Genomic DNA, 21390 nt, shown 5'->3' with positions numbered 1-21390 from the left:
AAGCAAATGAAGGAGACAATTTCAAAGACTGGGTACAGGAATGAGCACAAAAATCTACTTCACTAATTAGTTTCTATGCTGATGCAGTTCAATCATCTATATGAAGCTTAGGTCTAAAGTCTAAAACTCACATGCAATATTCTTCACAGGATGCATCAGTCTTGTACAACATGTCAGTGGCTACTGGCTTCAGGGTTAGATTTATTACTATTGCAACAGTGTTAGACTATATGAATGAATGATAGATGACAATGCATGACATGGACACAAATTTCGCTGATTCTCAACAACAAGTAACAATCTGGACATTTGGGAACAACTTTTTCTAATGTAGCTCGGACAATACAGTTTTGGACAACAACAAAAGCTTCGATCCTACTTAATACAGAACATTTCATTTAGACATATATAACCTATTTTAGCAATATGTAATTATGACAATACTTATTATGACATTTAACTAATCATAACCAGGATTTATTACCTCGGCTTGTTGCTGGAACATGGGCTACAAAAATTGACATGAAACAATGATGTATCTACATGTATACCTTTTCCTTGTTTTTAGCAAAGACATCTATAGAGCAAAATCATGTTCAGGCATGACTTAATAATATTCATTCAATTAAGAAAATATCATGTGGTTTAGTAACTAATTAAAGAACTTTTATAAAAACTGACAATTCTTAAACAGTGAAATTCAATTAAGAACAATTGAGAGAAAATTGAAATTCAATAAGAACAGCTGGAAGTAAATTGAAGACCTACAATTTACATTTTTGCTATATGGTCTGGAAGTTTTTTAATTATCTTAGAGTTTCTTTGTTAAAATCAAAGTTAATATTGACATTTTATCATTGATTTTAAACAGACAAGATATAAAAGATGGTATCATATAGGAGAGAGGAGATCTCCCTGGGGCATGCCTTGTCTAGCTGTAATATAACATCATTTATGGTTATGATGACTGGGCATGAAAGGTGCATAATAATTAGCAACAAGTCACCTTTATCGTTAAACAACAATTACAAGATGAAAGAATGTGTGGTAGAATGTTTATCATCATGTCAACTTGATGGCATACTAAGTCTTGTCAACTGTCCCTGATGCATCAGGTTTAGTGACTAGTATTTTTATACTGGATGATTACGAAATAGTGGTCATTGGTAAACAGAATGCTTCAGAACAATTTCTAAGTAGCTTAGGGTAACTCAAGTGTTTCTCCCCAAATTCTGGAGCAAAAAAGGGAACTTTAAAGGGAGTAAATGCCAACACTAATCTGACAATATATTTTCTTATAAAAACATTATTTTTTAAACAAATTTACTACATGGAATAAGTGGAATAAACAGAACTCAGTCATAATGGGGTTTCATTAAGGGCCATGGGTGAGTTGGGAGGAGGGGGAGGGAATTTCCCCCTGCTATTTCTGTCTGAAGAAACAATTACTTGTTCTGTTGCAAATAAAGTTCCAAATGATATGACCCACAGACCACCACTCTACTCTGCAACTTCCACTGTCTACTTTAATAATTAATGAAACCCTTGCACGATGCAACCAATTTTGCATATTATGTGCAGTTGAGAAATGGGGAGCGGGGCTGGGGAGTAACACCATTCTTAATAAGCTACCACTGAAAACATAAAACATCTATCTATCTAACTCAGCACATTATGTATTTACTTTATAGCTATTTAGCATGACATTTTATGGCTGCTCTACAGCCTTTATAGCCAGTTCATATTTCATGGCAATGGTGTACCTTCCTCATATATACATTTTATATTTCCATCTTGAATAGGCTACAACTTCGTGGAGATATTTGTATTGAAATAATGTAAGCTTATAAGCAAGTGTACACAATTTAATTTAATTTAATACCAGATATAATACAACTAAAATATTTGTTAAAATCTCATACAAAAATGAGGTCTTTGAGGTCTTAGAAAAAAACAGCAGAAAAACTCACTTTTAAAGAACTTGTAAGATAAAAGTATGTAATTTTTAATTTGATTTGGACTTTTTTAAAAAGTTCTATTGGTAGATATTTTGCCTAATCTTAGTTTATCTTTCGTCTTTCTGTTTCCTGGTTTAGCACTAAAAGGATATACATGGTTATGAAATGACAGTCAGTATAATACACTTAGTGGATATATTAAAAGACATTGCTGAGTCAACTAAAGTAAACTAAACAAGTTTTCGACCATTTTTAGAAAGTGACCTTTATTGCGCACACATGTACAAGTACCAATATTTGTATGTAGAAGACCATTCATTCAACTTCAAACTTTAATTGAGTTTTTGTTTACAAACCTATTAAATTCTAATAGACCCCACAGGAATAAACATTGAGTAATAATAGGACTATATTGCCCTTGTAAACAAATTTACTTCAAATAAGGCGCTTATTTGCATAACTGTCCACCGAGTGAGGTGTCATAAACGAATGTAAAGATTTTATGCACTTTATCTTATTTGTTGACTATTAGTTTGTAATCAAACACTTCACATCACGGTATAATCACAATATCACCAAGTTTAAAGGAATTTCACGATGACTCGGGTAGATTAAACCGAAAGACTTATTGCTTTAGAACCTGATGATTTTATCCGAGTAATATCACGATTAACCGCTCTGAATGATTTTGACCATTGTCTCACTCAATATATGACAATATGGAATGTGGTTATATCTTATACAATTCTTAAACCAGTTTGCTCTGATATAATATTTCAATACTCAAGATGATTCACACTGAAACAAAAAAAATTCAAGCACAGAAAACTAAGTCTGAAAATTTTAGCATTTCATCTTGAATTTTAGAATATATTTTTCTTTAGCATGCTGACTTAATATCTAATTTTCTGTATTTCATTACAGGTATTTATAAAATGGCATGTACAACACCTGTTTCTATTTTAGTTATAATATACATACACGCAGCTTCCAATGTAAATAAAATTTAATGTTCTTATTTCAAATGCATTTTAAACTTACAGATATCAAGGACTGTTAATATATTATTGTTGGTTTCTTCAAAATCACTCTCTGAAAACCTTTAATAGCAAATATTTTTTTTTATGAAAACACTATTATTAATTTAATAAAAGACATTAAATAACTGATTCTGCTGAGATTACAAAGCATGATTTCATATTTTTGTCTTTGGTACCTCTATATTAAATTTTGTACTTTTTATGATGACACAAATGGTGAATATTGTCAAGATCTGATCAACAATATTTTGCAGTATCAGCATATCTCATTAGCATTATATTAGGTCTGACCATGTAAAATGTACATAAATTGGTTTCATTTCATTGTATTAAATTTCTTACTTATTTTCAAAACAATTCAACTTTACAATTATGCTTTTCCTCAATATTAGGGAGTCACTTACAAAAAGCAAATAGATAGAATATAATAAAATATGAACATTATAACATCTGATTCTGATTCAGGGTTTCATCCGGATGCAGATTTCTTAAGATGTGCACAGCAGGACAGTTTTCAGTTGAATTACTTCATTACATGATGATCCACATACAGGATATATGTTGACAGTTGTTGCATTATGTTTTTATACTTTGTCATACTTTCTGTATGAATAAACCATGACTGCAACTTGGCAACACTTTACACTAGGAAATATTCTTTACAATTGAGAATGTGCATGGTATATAGACTTGAATGCACAATAACGTTTAATATTTCCGTTACAGATATCAGGACAGATGAAAAGATATGACCATCAAAATTACAGCACTGAAATGTACTTGAATCACATGGGTCAGACAGCCAAACGTGTCCTTTTTGTGCTCAGAGAGCAGAATGCCTAATTTCATGGTGCAGCCTCACAGGATTATCAGGTATTGCAACTCTAACATGTGACAAGTTTGTTTAAAATTGTAACGGAGAATCACATGTATTTTTCATGCTAGAGGACTCCATAGGTGTAAAATTTAGTGCAAAGGGTTTGGTTGCTACAAACGCTGCAACAAAGATCTAAATACCGAGAGCTCTGATGATTTGACTGTCATAATAATTTACAATGGTTAGTTTGGTTACCATATGAAAGTAATTTCTCAAGCACTCAACAAGCCTGCTACCCATCAACAATAGCCTTAAATAACATACATGTTTATGTTAACAATGCTCTTCATTAAGTATAAACATGTTGGCAGTGGGCAAACTATTGTCTGGAACTCATTCAAGACATGTCTACCTTTATAATTAACTTCTCTCACTGATTCAACATCAGCTGATGGCATCTCATCATCAGCCTACAACTAATGAAGGAAATTTTCCATGAATACAATGCATGTATGCTGCACTTCAAATGCATATACCACAATGCCATGTAATTAACAGGTAAGGGTTTAACCAGATGGACAAACAGAGCTTTGGAATCTGCATCGAAATCTTTTACAGAACATGTACATCCCTGTCAGAAACTTAGTTTCATCCTTGACTATTATCCACAATATAATTTCTATAGAATTTATTTCTTGCATGTATTTTATCTGCGAGTTTTTTTGCGTGTGTGATTACTTAAAAGTTCAGGTTACAATCTTATTAAAAATTACACAAAAATGAAACAGCTGTGCATTCAGAGTTTAGTATATAAAACTGTCACAGTTTTTGCCAACAAAAATATACCTTAGAACAGGTGTTGTGCTTCATTATGTTTATATGTTACATTATATATCAGCCGACTATATGATTACCTCTCATATATTTATATTATTTAATCAATTCCTATTCAACCTGTACTGCACTGATTAGATATAACAGTTGCCTATGACCTGTTTGTTCCTGTGTAGATTACCGAGTTCAGCCTAATACCTGAAGTCCTAATGGAGGTTTTTTTTTTTAGAACTATTACAGAACTTCCAGTAGATTGTATCATTTACTGCATTTTTATTATTTATAATCTAGATCTTTGAATCTTTTACATAGTGATTTCAGTTTGCTATTGTGTGAATTTTATGAACTGTATTTCAAATTTCTCAGGTGGGTGAATTTGATCTGCATGTATTTTAAAAACACAGCTACAAACCAGAACTATAAAATTGGGTGGGAAGAGTCCTAATTCTTTGGTCAAAGAATAATAAGAATTTCCCAAGTTTTATAAACTTCTACAAACAACTTACTGGTCCTGAAAGCCTTCAAGTTCCTCTGCTTGTTCATCGATGGTGGACTCGGGATCCAGATATGTCCCATAATCCCCCTGTGTCCCATTATGATACCGGTAAATCTGGAGAGCACAATCTTCTAGCTGTAAAACAAGAGGAAATGTATTGAAACCATTCTTATTTTCTAGTTTCAGTTTTCTTAAGATAGACAGACAGACAATCCTTTAAAGAGACTGTAAATTTCAATCTTCAAAATGCATTTGACACTGTATTAGTAAAAGTAGAATACTCCAAACTGAGTACCATGCAAATATATTAATGTTTACTAAACATACCTGTACCATTATGAAAAAGCAATAAGATCACAATATTTTACAATTATAAGGTATTATTTTATTTCACCCTCAAGGAAATTCTAACATTTGCGAGTAGCTATTATAAATGTTTATTTCTTTCAACATACTGACACTAAAACACTGGCTTTGTGATTCAGGGACAAAACTTTCTATCTATTGTCAAGAATAATTTCTGTGATTGTTATTGCTTTCACTTGAAGTGCCATTCCTCTCTTTGACTCATCAAATGATGACTTGCAACCACTTGCAGGTACTAGAATTTTCTTTTTGTCATAGCTCTTTTACAAGTGCTTTATTGCGTAAGCTCTAGGAGAACCTAATGGCTATGCATTCTAACATTTTACAGGTACCAAATCTCCATAATGACTAATGCATATACATATTCTACATACCAGTATTGTTTATAAATTCTAAATATTATATATTATACCAGATGTTAATAGCGCCTTTTTCATGATAAACACATTCAAAGGTGAAGGCAGCCACTCAGGGTGCCAAATTCATCCTCTACTAGTACAGACACAGAGACTGAGTGATCTGACCAGAGGGACAGAGTAAGACAAAGCCCCCAGAACAAAAAGTGAGAAATCCTTTTAGATGCAGGCCTGTATGGCTTACTTGGCCTAGCTCTTTGCGACTAGATGGTCTGTTTCTTTAATGTGCCCGGTGCATAGCACGGTTACATGCGAAGCTGTCTTTCCTGGAAAGAACCAGTTCTGGCCTATAAGTTAGGTGGGAGACACTAAGAGAATATTGTTTATGTTCTTTAAATATTCATACTCATTATCAAACATCTAGGACTGATGAAATTTTTTGGAAAATATTTTCTTTCTTGCTAAACAAAGACAGAAACACAATCAGCTGTTGATGAAACATTTCATATCAAAGAACCTTTCATATAAACTAAGAAACAAACAAGAAGCTGCTTTCAATAAACGCTTGATGTCCCCGGTGGCATCCTTGTCGATACAAAACAACCTAAGTCCAAAACGAGGTCAAGTTCAAGGTCAAACTGAGGTCAGTTGATGTCTGAAGATGAGGAATGGTCACAGGTTACATCTGCATTAGTATCAATTCATTCTTGTAAGGGGTATTGATGCTAGACGAAACGGTCCCATTATTTTGGTTAACCAAGAGATGGCCCATATATTATAAAGCAACCTAAGTCCAAAATGAGGTCAAAGCCAAGGTCAAATTGAGGTCAGGTGATGTCTGAAGATGAGGAATGGTCACAGGTTACATCTGCATTAGTATCAAGTCATTCTAGTAAGGGGTATTGATGCAAGACGAAACGGTCCCATTTGGTTAACCTCATACGGATGGAGGGACGAATGGAAGAACGGACAGGACAATCACTATATGCCTCCCGCATCAGTAGATGCCGGGGGCATAAGAAATGATTGCAGGGTCAGGGGTCACTTAAATTTGCCACCTGAGCTCTAATTTGCTACAAATTCGTTTAAGCGGATTCAACAATTTTCATGTGACTATCAGGCTATTTTCCCTTGTATTATAAATTCTTCATACTTTTACTAAAAAAAATTGCATACAAAAGTGTAACCCCTGCCGGGAATATATGCCTTGATTGTGTTTCTATCTTTGTAACCCTTATATTCTTTTTCTTCCTTCATTCTTTCTATAACAAGGCAAAATTTAAATTTAAACATGTGCTAAGTTTGAATTTAAAACCCGGATTTGACAATAGGTTATACAACCATAAATGTGACTTTATTGCCTAAATGTAACACCCAGAGTGAAAACTATTTCAAAGCAATTAAAGTAAATTACTGCATTGTATACAGAGTATAATTTTCTCTTGTTAATTACACTGATGATAGCTGTCTTTTTCATTTTATGACAACTTTAGGAGCATAAACAAATTTCTTTAATGTTGAACTGCATTTTATTGAACCTCCATTCATGCATAGAAGAAAACCTTTTATCATAAATAACTGTAATAAGACATTTGGAAAGGAAATATTAAACATAGTATAAAAATGTAACCTTTGGTGAAAATAATTAAACAGTAAACTTACTACAGATTTAAAATGTCAAATCTGGGTCATAATTCATTTCCTTTGCAGATTCAAATTGGCATAAAAATATACATTTAATAATTCCTTTGTTTTTGTAAAACTTAATGTATTTCAACCTCCACTTATGGAGATCAAACATTATTCTCTTCTTTTACAATTACCTATGTTTTAACCCTAAGGCATTTGGCAACCTACATAAACATTCAGTGAAGGAAGGTTTGAAATAGCCATGTGAGCCACATTTTATGAAATGCATTTTTAAATGTGTTTCTAAAGAAACTGCTCTGAAATGTGACCCAAAATTTAACTTTTCCTGTTATTCATTGTACTGACACTACTATTACTATGGCTCATACCTGTTTTATTCAATGTTAATCAAAAAGCTTTGTCCTAAATCCAACTGATTCTAATCTTAATATATATATATATATATATATATATATATATATAATTTTTTTTTGCTGAAAAACACATTTATTATATTATCTATATATTATTGCTTAAAACTTTTAACAGTTGAAAAACAGATAGAGTTTGCATCTTTATGTATAGCATTGTTTCTTTTTTGAAGGTGTTACAGTGTAAACTGTACAAAAAAAATCTACATGGATCCGCCTTTCCTGAGAGAAAACATATGGCTATGTTTGAACTATTAGGCACCTCAGAATTTCACAGTTATCAGCTGTTAACTAGCCTTGGAACTAAATACATGTTTTCCAACTGAGTACAAAATTAAAAAATGCTTTATACTGGAGTGTTTCCAAGTATTTCAAATCTAGCAGTACTGATCTTTGTGTTGGAAGTACAGTTTTTTTCTAAAATTTTTTTATTACATAAAACTGATGCAAAAAAACTAACTTGTTGTCTCCCAAGCATCTTCATAGTTTCTGTACTGCTTAAAGTATTAAAATGCTGACTTCAAATTGACCAATTAGCATAAATTTTTAATTTAAATGAAACACTTGGTAAATGACTTATAATAACTCTTGCTAAACACACATTATAATCCCAGCCTTGATACCATGCCAGGCTTATAACACAGTACAATGGCTCATAACACAGTACCATGGCATATAACACGCTTCTGCCAGTGAATTACAAATGCAGTTAATTTCAAGGAACTTCCTACTTAAAAAGACTAATCTATACACATCAGTGCATGCAGCTGAGACTCAGTTCACAGATATTCAAACCTAACACATGTGAGAGTAACCTGGGACTGGACCCAACCAAGCTAATTTTCATTTATCAACTTAATAAAAAAACTTGTCAGTTGCTTAGGGATGTCATTGACTAGAATTTTTATATTTGAACTTTGTCTAGAGTGATTGGTAAGTTTTCCCTTCATTTCATACAACATAAAACTGTCAATCACTGCTTGGTTATATATTATTTAATATGTCATGCAAATGGCAGTCAATATGTAATCGGTGCAAACAACATTGTTGAGATACCCATATCATAATAAACAATAACATCCTGGTATAGGTATCGCGAAGCGTATACCTCCAATTAACATATCATCTGGGTATTAGTCAACCTCTATTTCATTATTAGAGCCTTATTAAAATCTGTTAAAAATCCAAGTTGAATTCTAAACTAACACATTACTCCAAATTTTTAAGACTTCTTAATGAATTCTGTCCCGTCACACGATTTATTTTCAATATATCCGTCAACAGGAACTGTAGGTATCCAGTTTGAATGAACACTTCACATGTTATTTTTCCGTTTATCTGAATAACGCACAAATAATCAGTTTCCAAATAATGCATTACCCCACCCACCGATTTGTTTACACTGGCGACAGTTTTCGTTTTCAAAATTTTACTTACTTTATGTGGTGCCCCTAAAAGTCTGTGGACACCACCGATTTGGTTAACAAGAGGAACATTTATGTGGAATGTGTAAGTCGGCGGCCGCGTTGGTTCAGGAAAATTTGTACTCGAAAAAGGATCAGTATCATCCAAATACTGTATTCTACATGCGAAGGTCGCCATGTTTGATATTTACTAAAATCTGACACAGACTCAAAAGTTGACCTTCGACCTCAGTATCCATCCGCGCGCGTTTACATTTCCCGGTAAAAATATATATTCTTAAACTTTCCAGATAATTTAATCAACAGAAGTCTGCGAGCCGACCTTATCTCTAAAGTTTATTTTTATACACCTCTCAGTTCTAAAGCGAACCGACTGCTTTATCTACAAACCACTTTACACACTGAATCATTTCTTGCGCGTTTGTGTATCGAAGTGCGTGTAACTAGGCCACACAGGTAAGTTGAGGTAATCACCCTTTGATGTCATCGCCGCAAAAATTGTAGGCGGATTACTTAAAAGATACTGAATGACACTTTAAAAATTCAAGTCATTCTGTAATTTGTTATCATCATATTCAGTATGTTAAACATAAATAACCTAACGCACGCACACATTATTTATTTCTCTAAAATGTCGTTTTCAGGAAAATATCATATAGGCCTACTTTTGAAATGACCATTCTTCCCATTATGGGTGGTTTAAACCATGTATTTAAACACCGGGGAAACTTCTGGAATGGGAGCGTCTTCTGTAGGCCTATCTTGCGCGCGATCCGAGTCTTCAGGATGAGTCGCCAATACCACTGGCGTCCGGCACATTTGTTTTGGTCAATAATGATGCTATATATGATACAAAAAAAAAAAAAAAAAAAAAAACCATCCATAGATAAATAAGTGCTGGATTTATTTTTGTGGCATATACTGTCTATGGATGTTCTTTTTATCATAGGCCTATGTAGCAACATTATTGACCAAACAGATGTGGTGAATACTTATGGAAACGACTATGAATTCTTGAAATGCCCTAACTGGATATTGGCTCAAAGCGCTGTTTAAAAGACTTCATTCATATTTTGTTGAATTGTTGCATGTTTTTCTTTAACATCGCATTCTTCAGTAATTATAAAGCAACAGCATATTTTCTGACAGGTTGCGATTCCAAAATAATTAATTTGGCAAGGCAATACATTCTTTCCGATGTAAACACTTATCAAAATAATTGAAAAAGATTTATATGAAGGCGCGCAATTAATTCGTTAAGAGCGGACGAGTTATCTTTCTTGCTACTATTGTTTGTATATCAAGTGTGCTTCTATTTTATTGAACAAAACATACCTCTATGAAATAAAACTATGCGTTTTTCTCTTTTTCTTTGCATTTCCCGCAAAAATGATGGTCTAGGTAACACAGGAAAACAATTTTAACCTCTGTAAACTCTCAAAATGAGACGGAATGGTGTTAAATTTGTAGACTGCCCGTCGCGGTTTGTTTGCATGTAAAAAGTACATCAGGCCTAACTGGTAATTTAGTATAGTCTTATATATCTTTTGTTCGCACGTTTTAAACTCAACACTAATTGAGATCGTTTAAAACTTTGAAATAACTAGAATTTGATGTATATCAAGAAAATTCAGTAGAAAACATTCACTTGTACCGACTGGAGCAACTGTACTCATAAAAAAACGTGCTAACTGTAACGAACCTGTTTTGTGTCGACTTGCATGTTTTCCAACATTTCGTTTGCCGTATTGTAACCACGGAAACTCTTCTCTTCCTCCTCACTACCCGGAACGCGGATAAATCGAGGCCTCTTTGGTTTTGTGCATAACTCTAAAATATCACCTGTAATAAAATGTATAAATAACGGGTTATTAAGAATTCTAGAAAAGGCTAAGTTGGCTGCCATTAAATTGAAACCGATTCAACTTTTACACAATTATGAAAGAACTAACATATTTACATATTTTTTAATGTAAGGCTTGCAAACAGACGGTTCATTAGTTCAACACTGGGGTCGTTGGTTCGAGTCCCGCTGGGGACACGACCGAAAACTAAACCGGCCTGCAGAGAGAATCTTGTGAGACGAGTAAAGGCCACACGAACCTAGTAGCATTTCATCAAAAGAAAAAGCGAAACTAGAGGTATACAATGTATGATATGACGACAGCCGAGAAATATGTTCCTTCAAAAAAAAAGAAGAGAAAATGTCCCCTTTAAATAAACGATAGTGGCGATGAATCCATTTTCGTATGAATTATATATTTTTGTAATGCCTGGAAACTGCATTTGGAACCTAAGCCATATCATTCATTGATAAACGGCAGCTATCCAGTTGAACTAAAACAGTATGTGTATTTTGTCAATGAAATAAAAGTTACATTTAAGATAAGCAATCATTAGAATACTTGAAAACCGAATTATGTAAGAAAAGTATCTCATTACACTTCTTTCCTGTTTATTTTCGAAGGCAAAAAATCTGATATATTAGTCATGCATAGAGCCGTTTTGCTTGTTTTATACGTATGCGATTCACCTCATACTGACATACTATATGTCCTGAGAGAAATTAATTAAGCTGAAGTGGACAACAGGGAACAAGTCTGAAACAGAACAAGGGAGAGAATCAGTACATTACTTACAGACTCCAATACAGAGTTATTTCCCATTATCGGTAAGGTTAAAGGGGATATAGCCAGTAGACTAGTGGAAAAAGGGTGATAATTAGTAGATCACTTACTGATAACAACAAGTCCTTTCCTGGCCTTCAGTAAGTCCCACATCTCCTTGCCGGTCTGAGAGATTTCCTCAGTTTTGGCTGACTTGGGTTTCGGAGATGCCGCGGCCTCAGTGGTATCAGTCTGCGAAAGAAACGGCCACACACCATCCTCGTCTTCAATATCTATAAGTTTTTCCTCTAAAAACAAATTTTGCAAATTACACACATGTTTAATGCAATTATTGACATAAATGCTAATTCTACGTAGCGTTTTTGCATAACTGATTTGAAATATTTAGACGTCACGCAAGTTTTCGTAAGAGTCCTAGGGTAAATCCCTATTCTGAAACTATTGTTGGGAATAGAATATTTCTGTAATGTAACTTCTCACAGTAACACGCATAGGTCCGTGCGTTTATTTTTGAGATATTTGCCAAACTTCAAAGGATCATTACATGTAGACAGTAGACGACTGAGCCAAAGGTCAAGGTCACAGTGATCTCGAGACTGTAAATGGTTTCCGCTGAATAATAATACGGCGTTCTATTTGGGTTAAAAGTAAAGAGATACACCAAGTAGTTATAAAACTGTACCTGCAGGTACAATTGTATACCTGCAGGTACAAAAATATACCTGTAAGTGTGAAAAAAAATGTACCTGCAGGTATAAAATTGTACATGCACGTATAAAATTGTACCTGCAGGTGTAAATTATACCTGCAGGCACACTTTTATACCTACAGGTACAAATCAGAAATGTACCTGCAGATATAAAAGTGTACCCGCAGGTATATTTTTGTACCTGCATGTACACTTTTATACCTACAGGTACAAATCAGAATTGTACGTGGAGGTATAATTTATACCTGCAGGTATAAATATTTTTGTACGTGCAGGTATAAAATTGTACGTGCAGGTACAATTTTATACCTGCACGTACAATTTTATACCTGCACGTATTTTTGAAAATTCATACCTACAGGTATAAAGTTGTACTTGCAGGTATAAAAATGTACCTGCAGGTATAAAATTGTACTTGCACGTATAAAATTGTAGCTGCAGGTGTAAATTATACCTGCAGGAACACTTTTATACCTGCAGGTACAAATCAGAAATGTACCTGCAGGTATAAAAGTGTACCCGCAGGTATAAAAGTGTACCTACAGGTACACTTTTATACCTACAGGTATAAATCAGAATTGTACGTGGAGGTATAATTTATACCTGCAGGTATAAATATTTTTGTACGTGCAGGTATAAAATTCTACGTGCAGGTACAGTTTTATACCTGCACGTACAATTTTATACCTGCACGTATTTTTGAAAATTCATACCTACAGGTATAAAGTTGTACTTGCAGGTATAAAATTGTACGTGCATGTACAATTTTATACCTGCACGTACACTTTTATACCTGCACGTACATTTCCAATTTGTACCTGCAGGTATATTTTTGCACCTGTAGGTATAAAACATATACTTGCACGTGTAAAATTGTATAATTTTAATACTCATTGTTTTATCTATTTACTTTTGACCCAAATGGTACGCCATATTATGAACCCTACAGTCGTCAAACTTCAGTTGCGTGTCCCTATTGATTTTGAGGTTAGTAGTTCAAGGGTAAAGGTCACAGCGACCTCTAGACTGATGAGTTTTGAAATGTAATCAAATAAGGCTTTGGGTCAATCTTCATAGGATGGTTACCTGTAGTCAGCAGATGATCCCCATGTTTTGAGTTCATTTGGTCAAAGGTCAAGGTCACAACGTACAAAATTACATACCCATTTGCCTCCGACAGGCTATCATGGGAGCACATGTGTTTACAAGCAACTCTTGTTATTTTAACTTTTTATCTTTAGACAGGAAGAAATGTTGCAGTTTTTATAAATGTACAAACGGCACGACATTTATATGCGTATCTCGGGTCCCAGCTTTTTTCTGTGCTATCCGAATAAAATGACATTTTGGCCTACACCATGACTTCCAGTTTATGAAAGAAACAAATTCTTAGTTTATGTCATATTTTGTTTTCACACAGCAACAGCAGCTTTAGTCAAGCAAACCATTACGTTGCAACTCTTATTTCTACTATGTAAGATAAAACATTATATTAGATAACATCTAATTTTATTGTAATATATTTATAAATTAAATAATTTTTCTTCAAATCTTAGTAGATCTTCCACCTATCATATTTATCTTTTACAACCGCAGATGATAATAATGTAATTATAATGGAGACAGCGTCGCGGTTTTCAGCAACATGCGAAGCAGATGTTCTTACCTGAACCTTGCGGTTTCAAAGGAGAAGGCTCTCTTGGTACGGGGGCGTCAAGAATGTGCGCATTTTGCTGTTTTATTACTTCTTGAAGACCTCTCCCCTTTTCGACAAATTCCTCTTCATTTGGACTGAAATTAAGAAGGTTGTCAATGTCTTCCGTACGTCCAATTAAACCGCTTTTGGTTCTGTCCGGTTTCCGGTTCTTTTTCGAAATTTGTTCCCTCGATCTGTTATCGCCGGGAACAATATCCGGAAGTGAACCACCAGACGACGTCATTTGATCTTCTGGTGGAACTTCCTGTGTTTCGTTTGAAGTTATAGATTGCATAGAAACAGCGTTTTGTATAGTACCGTCGTTTGTCAGAGCCGAGTGCATAGAGGGTATCGAACTTGTGGTGCTTAGATTTGCTAAACTCTCATTCGAAACTACCATACTATGAGGTCTCATATATTGCGCATGATCCTGCGCGTGCGGATATTCTTGCGCCCGAGTCTCATCCCTATCCAAAACGCCTTCTTGCGAATTATGACGACTGTGTCTTTTACTTCGATAGCCTTGTCTATTAGGCGAGCCTTCCCTGTTGAAACCAAATTGAGAACTGTCACTTATATGAGCGTCCGCATCTCTCTTCTCTTTACGCGCTCGACTGTCATCTAAAATATCATCTCGTGAATTATGGCGCGAGCCGTAACGCTTTCGGCGTCTACTTGGTGATTCATCACGGTGATATGATTCTGGTCTTTTCTGGCGCAGAGATTCTTCGACGGCGGCGGGATCTTCCCCAGCGTAGATGCGATGACGCCGCTCCAACTCTTCCTGCTCTTGACGTTCAAGTTCTTCCGATCTATTTAGTTCAGACTTTCTCAGTTTTTCTTTATTCACCGGATGATGTGTCCGGTCTTCGTCAAATACACTGCTCTCTTGCGACAAATCTCTTGACAGATGACGCCGTGTCTTATGCCTTCTATGTCCACCCGGAGATAGCACCTCTTCCTCTCCACCAGAATGCTGTTCATCGTAATTCGGAGAGGAAGTTGTTTGCTGTGCATACATTTTGTCTTTGTATTGTTTTGAGGGCAAATTTTGCTCATGCGCGGAGAAATATTCTCCCGAGTCACTTCGCGGAAAACCTGTCTCGGGATGCCGGCTTACTTTATCAACACCTAAATGTTGCTGGTCTTGTATAGAAGGCGGAAGTGTTTGTTTCCAACTGTGAACCTTTTCGATACTATCCCTTACTGACAACGAATCTGGTGTAAGCGCTGTTCTGCCACTTTTTTGTGAAAGTTCTGATTCGTCTAGAATTTCTCGACTCAATGTACGTTGACGACGCCGACGGTTTGGTTTGTCATCCAGTATACTGTCTCTAGAAGAAGACCGGCGGTATTTCGAACCTTCGGACTCATTCTGCGATCGTCGTTTTTCATTCTCTGATTGTTGCGACCGTCGCTTTTCTGCTTCTGAATCGTTATAAGATCTGCGGTCCCGCCTCGTCGGAGATCGAACATCTTGGTCCGGCGGGGACTCCATACTGTCCTCATCAGGCGTATTTAGATGCGCGGGAGTACTTGTGAGTGGCATTCTGCGAGCTCTTGCACTCTCTCCCGCCATTCTTAGATCCTCCTCTGTTTGGTAATGCTTTAATCTACTTAAAGGCGCAGGCGCGGGTGTCGGGTCTCCATACACGGCCTTGCGCCAGTTTTTCTCGTCTGGTACATCTAAACTTTCCAAATAACGAGAATCTCGATTTTGTTCACTCCGTTTTGGTGGTGGACTATCGTCATACACAGATTTACGCCAGCCCCTTTCTTCCGGCTGGTTCACACGTGATGGGGATTTATCAAAACTCGAACCAGCTGATTTATTTTTATAAGTGGGTGATAACGGGGTTGCTGGCATCTGAAATTGTTCTCTGTGTTTGTAAAAGTTTTCACCTGCATTATCATTATCGTCTATTAATAAGGCCAAAGCAGCCATTTTAGCAATTTCTTCCCTTGAAGCCCGATTCTCCGCCCCACCTTGCCGACTTCTCCGTTTTGGCGCGGCTTCATCAAGGTTTGTTTGAGTCGCGCAATCCACTAACCGTCGCCGCCGTAAATCACTGCGAGCTCTACCGCGAGGCTCTTTCGGACATTTTACCCTTTTAATTTTGCTGATTTGTGATGTGTCTTTGTTACGCCTGTCTCGTTTACCGGGCTCTGGCATAGGGGAGGTACCCCTACTCATTAAATATCTAGCATGCCCCTTCTCATCCTCAGGAGCACTGTCGGAATCAGAAGAATAATCCTTAGGAGGAGGTTTAACGGGCTCAGGAAGGGCTTCACGCCGTGCCTTCACACCGTAGACGTCCTCCTCCCATTTTCGGCGCGGCCTTGGTGGAGATTCTTCATACGCGTCTGATCGTAATGAATTTTGTCTCTCAAATTTGTGTTGCGTAGATGGAGATCGAGTCTCTGCAGTACGTAAATACGTTGAATACGGCGACGGTGACGCACTGCTACTGTAATCATATTGACGTGCCGGCGTCCGAATACTTACCGGCGACGTCTCACGACTTGCCCCGCCGTATCCTCTCCCTGAACGTGACGAAGTTCGGTCCCAAGAACCATAAAGCGAAGGATTACTCCCACCATAGTCAGACATATATCCTGAACGATTACTATAATCACTGCCTACACTCCGGCCCGAATATTTATCCCATGAATTGGTGCCGCCGCCACTTCCACCATAGTCCCTAGCACCAGAAGCACGGCGGCTGGTCAATGGGGTATAACTACCCCCACTACGATTGTCAGGGTTCATTTGTTTCACTCTATCCCTTACTGACCCTCCCCCTGTATAAGCGGAAAGTCTCGGTTCGTAACTAGACTGTCTATATGTTGACCGAGGCGTTCCGTAAGAGGTGTTTAAATAGTTACTTCCCCCACTTCCGCCATACCCACTGCTGCCTCCATATTTGCTGCTTCCCATGCCGTAGCCACGGCTGGAACCCATGTCGTAAGTCTGAAAATAGAGGAAAAATAATAAAGAAATGCGCCTTATATTACTGTATTCCAGAAAAAAAGTTTGTATTTTCTTGCGTGACATTTTCCAAATCGCGCAGGCCTCAACCAATGTTCTAAACATTGATAAGAAATACAGTGCATGTATACACAGATTAAATAGAATTAAAAGTTGAGTAGTTGGGGAAAAATCTGTTTTTCTTCATGCACACGGAATCCCCCTTGCAAATAATTCAGTACCCTAATATAATGCGGTTTTTAAAGATAATACAGAGGTTGTCCTTGATTTTAACGTCTGATGAACTTGGTACAACCATTTAGCAAAATGCAGTAACTCTTGCCTAAGAGTTTTTTGCTTCTTTTTCCCCTGATTTATGATATACTGAAACAAGTTTTGCATTTCTGCCAATAAAATGATAGAAGCTAAATGCCACATTTCTAGACTTTAGAATAACATTTCTTTGTAAAACAGACTGGGTTTGCATTAAATTCCAAATCACACTGAGATAACATTTCAAAATAAAGCTGCACGAAATCTGATAATGACGGATGCAACATTAGATAAGTGAAGATACATTTCCAGGGTACAAACACCTTTACCGTGTTCTAGATGAGTCAGCAAAATTCGACACAAAGTGTCCAAATAAACCCTTTTTCTTCAGACTTGTACATTCATGATATAAAAATCAAAACAAATGCTATCAACTAAAATGTTCAAAATAGTGAGTGATGAGGACGTTTTAACCCATACCCTGCTAAACTTCTATAATGAGCTTGCCCATCTTTCAATTTGGACAGTGCCATTGACTGTAAAAAGGAGTGTTTACCAAAAAGATACTGACTGAATGGCGAACAGTGCAGATCACTGGTCGCAAAGGTAGAATCAATCATGTCCAGCATGATAAGGGTTAAAAAATAATATTCTGATCTTCAGCTTTACAACCAGTGAGCTGTGACATGTCTACTGACTAAATTTTAGATAATGTTTGCTTAATTTCTATTTTTTTCCTCTTTCATTATCTCGGCAAAATTCCGTCTCAGCTCTGATGAGCCTGAACTTGTTAAGAAAAGAGACAAAAAATTCTCATGCCAAAATTTAATATCTTCAGGAGTTATCTCCTATACGAACAAAACATCGGGTCTGAATGCAGATTATTAACCAAGACCAAAAAGCGAAGTCTGTGACACAAATAAGGAATACCCTTCCCCATCACATGAAAACCAGTTCAGCCAGACAATCAGCCAGTTTTGATTCATTTGTTGTTTTTATTCTTGTTTAGCGTAAAAAAAGATGGCTATTGTTTAAATTTGTTCTTCCGTCAGATAAAGTCTTTGTTGTTATTAAATTATTTATGTTGTTGTTATGTTTTGCTGCTGTGCGGCGGCTGCGGCAGCGGCGCTGTTTCTGCTCTCCTATTTCACTTAGCAAAAATATAAATAAACAAACTAGCACTAACTTCCAAAAGCGGCTCGTGTGTTCTATAACCCGGCAGTTGCCTTCGCCAAGGTGTACATTTGTAAGTTATAACGAAAAGGTGGGGATCTGCCCCATGTCCACAGAACAATTTCAGTCTCAGCTGAGTTTGGTAATGAAACTTTGTCGTTTTCATATTTAGATTGCACGTTTAAAATTATATTTTAAGTAAATGACTATTTTCGTGTAGCTGTCAGTTTCAATTGGAATTTAATCAAGAAGTTCTAGTGAAATTTCCAGTTAATTCAGTTGAGACAGAAAAATGATTTATTAACATGGGACCAACATATCTATATTGAATATTTAACAAAACTCGTGTAATGTTCAAAACCTCTCAGTGTTGAACAAACCTTTCGTTTTCTAATTGTACTTTTCTTAAAGGTGATCAATCATATTTAAATAGTCTTGCTACCGACTACATAATCTTTTCTTAAGTTTTTTAAAAATAATTTCTCTTATATATTCTGACCAATCTTTTGAGAAGAAAAGGGACATAATTATACAAAATTTGAATAGTTTCAGGAGTTATCTCCTATGAACAAAACACAGGGTCTGAACACAGACTAATATTTAAGCAGCGTTTTATTAAATTTTCCACTTTTCCTATATTCTATTGGTTTTTTTATTTAAGGAACAATGAAACCCAATATCTACAGCTAGATCTCTATCAAAAATTTATGTTTTTTTTTTTTTGTCAAATGTAATTATTACCCTTTTATTACGAAAGTATATCAAAAATGCTGCGTATTTCTTTTAATTCAATATAATTTATAGTTTTACGTTAATTTTGCATAAGGATGGACCAAAAGACAAGTTTTAAAACTTTGCGCTACTGTAGTATTCATCTATATCATAGTTGCGCAGCGAAGTGAGTCTGCCCCCACCCCCTGAAAAATATTGAAATCTATAACTAAAATGATGGTCTCTTGTGCCTTTTTAGTCGACTTTTGAGTACCTTAATATCATTTTTTTTCTGGACACAGGAAGAGGCCGAGGTATAATAGCAACCTCACTGCAAGAACCCTCAATGCTGTTCAACCTGTGAGGTATGTACAGGAGATGGTACTCCACTTCTGTAAGAGGGGTCAGAGGGTTCATCCACCCCTAGAAAATTCTTTAAATATATAGGTATGAAATGGCGGCCTACTCGCTTCACATCCGACTGCGGGGGTGGGGTGGAATGAGGGAGGGGGAGTGGGGCACGGCCCCAGGCCATCCCTGGAACACAGCCTGTATTAGCTTCTGTTATATTTAATAAATCTCAAGTACTTCCAACGTTATTTTTACCTCAAGATACGCACCTGCAGTGTGTGCATCAGTATTATGACATCATTAATTGGAAAAACATGCTGTCTGAGGTAATACCCAGGTAAGTGATAGAAAGCACATGTAGAAATACAGGGGCGGTGAGTTTTATGTGATCTTTAACCATGATAAGCAGACGGATAAGGTTAATTAATAGCCTATTAGCAAAGATATTAGCAGACAGGATTGTTTAACAATTGTTTTGTAATTCAGAGTTTTAATTCAGTTTAGTGTTTTCTCCTTTCTTATGAGCTTTAGACAATACCACACTGAGACCATACCTTGCATGATTATTTATTGAAAGACACAAACATCAAAAGTTCTTTTCGAGGTGTTTTCGGAAAGAATTAGGTCTGTTTCATCTTCATGGAGAAGATATGATACACTCTAAGATATTTTAACCAGTGTCATTTAATTATATTTGAATTAAAATGTATTTATGCCTAATTAAAATGCTTCACGCCCAGACGAAAATGCTGCTGAAATATACCGGATGTGGGCACGGAGATACTATAGGTCTTAACCAATCGACCGTCACGACTGCGGAGAAATAGAGATAGAAAGAGAAAAGAATGAATAAATGAAGCGGACAAAAACTCAGGGAAGTCATTTTAAATCACTTGATTCCCCTACAAACAAATAGTTTTGTGTGTGCAATTTTCTCAGACCAGGATAAATTAACTGACATGGAATCATGAAATCGCCCTTTCATGGTCATTTGAATAATTCAACATATCACAGATAAAAGTAATTTAAACATTTACTGAAAAATTTCGAGATGCATGCATTTGTGTTCAAGTCAAACATCTTAGACACTTTCCAGATGGCGTCTGCAGATCAGACATTACATGCGTAGATGCCTGCAGTTATTTACCTTCAAAGAAGCAAAAGATAATAACGTTACCTATATGCCAAGTATCCTAAACGAAAATAAAATCATAAATCCGAAAATAAAACTTTTTATAATGATCCGAAAAGTAATAACTTTTTATCACATCGTTAGCTTGGTGTCAAGCCTTTAAAACTGTTCGAAATATCGAAACTTCTATTCACTTTCGAACTGATCGAAAAATTGGTTCTCGATTTATGATAATTGGCAAAAACATTCCAGGATACCAGTCTGCTGCCTCGTTACGAGTTAAAGCACCTGTTTCGTATACGAATGATTTATTTGGAAGGAATATTCCGGAAAACTGTTATCACAATACAACTTAAATATACTAGTAAACAGTTCCAAATTTCAACTCTATACATTTTA

General features: G+C 35.9%; 1 protein-coding gene across 17 annotated transcripts in view; it reads right to left on the bottom strand.

The window, feature by feature from the left end:
• Window positions 1–21390, bottom strand: part of LOC123550631 (FH1/FH2 domain-containing protein 3-like) — a 161849-nt gene that overhangs the window by 60406 nt on the left and 80053 nt on the right. For 15 of the 17 annotated variants that reach the window (XR_008371279.1, XM_053545328.1, XM_053545326.1 and 12 more), the window contains 5 exons: window positions 14354–17354; window positions 12089–12265; window positions 11054–11193; window positions 5156–5280; window positions 485–508 (listed from right to left, as the gene is read on the bottom strand). Coding sequence is in view for 16 of the 17 variants with exons in the window: in XM_053545328.1 (XP_053401303.1) it covers window positions 485–508; window positions 5156–5280; window positions 11054–11193; window positions 12089–12265; window positions 14354–17354 (3467 nt within the window). In the remaining variant the exon portion in view is untranslated. Of the gene's footprint in view, window positions 1–484; window positions 509–5155; window positions 5281–11053; window positions 11194–12088; window positions 12266–14353; window positions 17355–21036; window positions 21238–21390 lie in introns of those variants that run through there. The other 2 variants (XM_053545331.1, XM_053545321.1) reach the window with 2 other exon arrangements.

Source organism: Mercenaria mercenaria, chromosome 6 (genome assembly GCF_021730395.1).
Source record: "Mercenaria mercenaria strain notata chromosome 6, MADL_Memer_1, whole genome shotgun sequence".
NCBI classification, from domain to species: domain Eukaryota; kingdom Metazoa; phylum Mollusca; class Bivalvia; order Venerida; family Veneridae; genus Mercenaria; species Mercenaria mercenaria.
The sequence above is the reverse complement of the archived record's forward strand: the minus strand, read 5'-3'. Positions and strand labels throughout refer to the sequence as shown.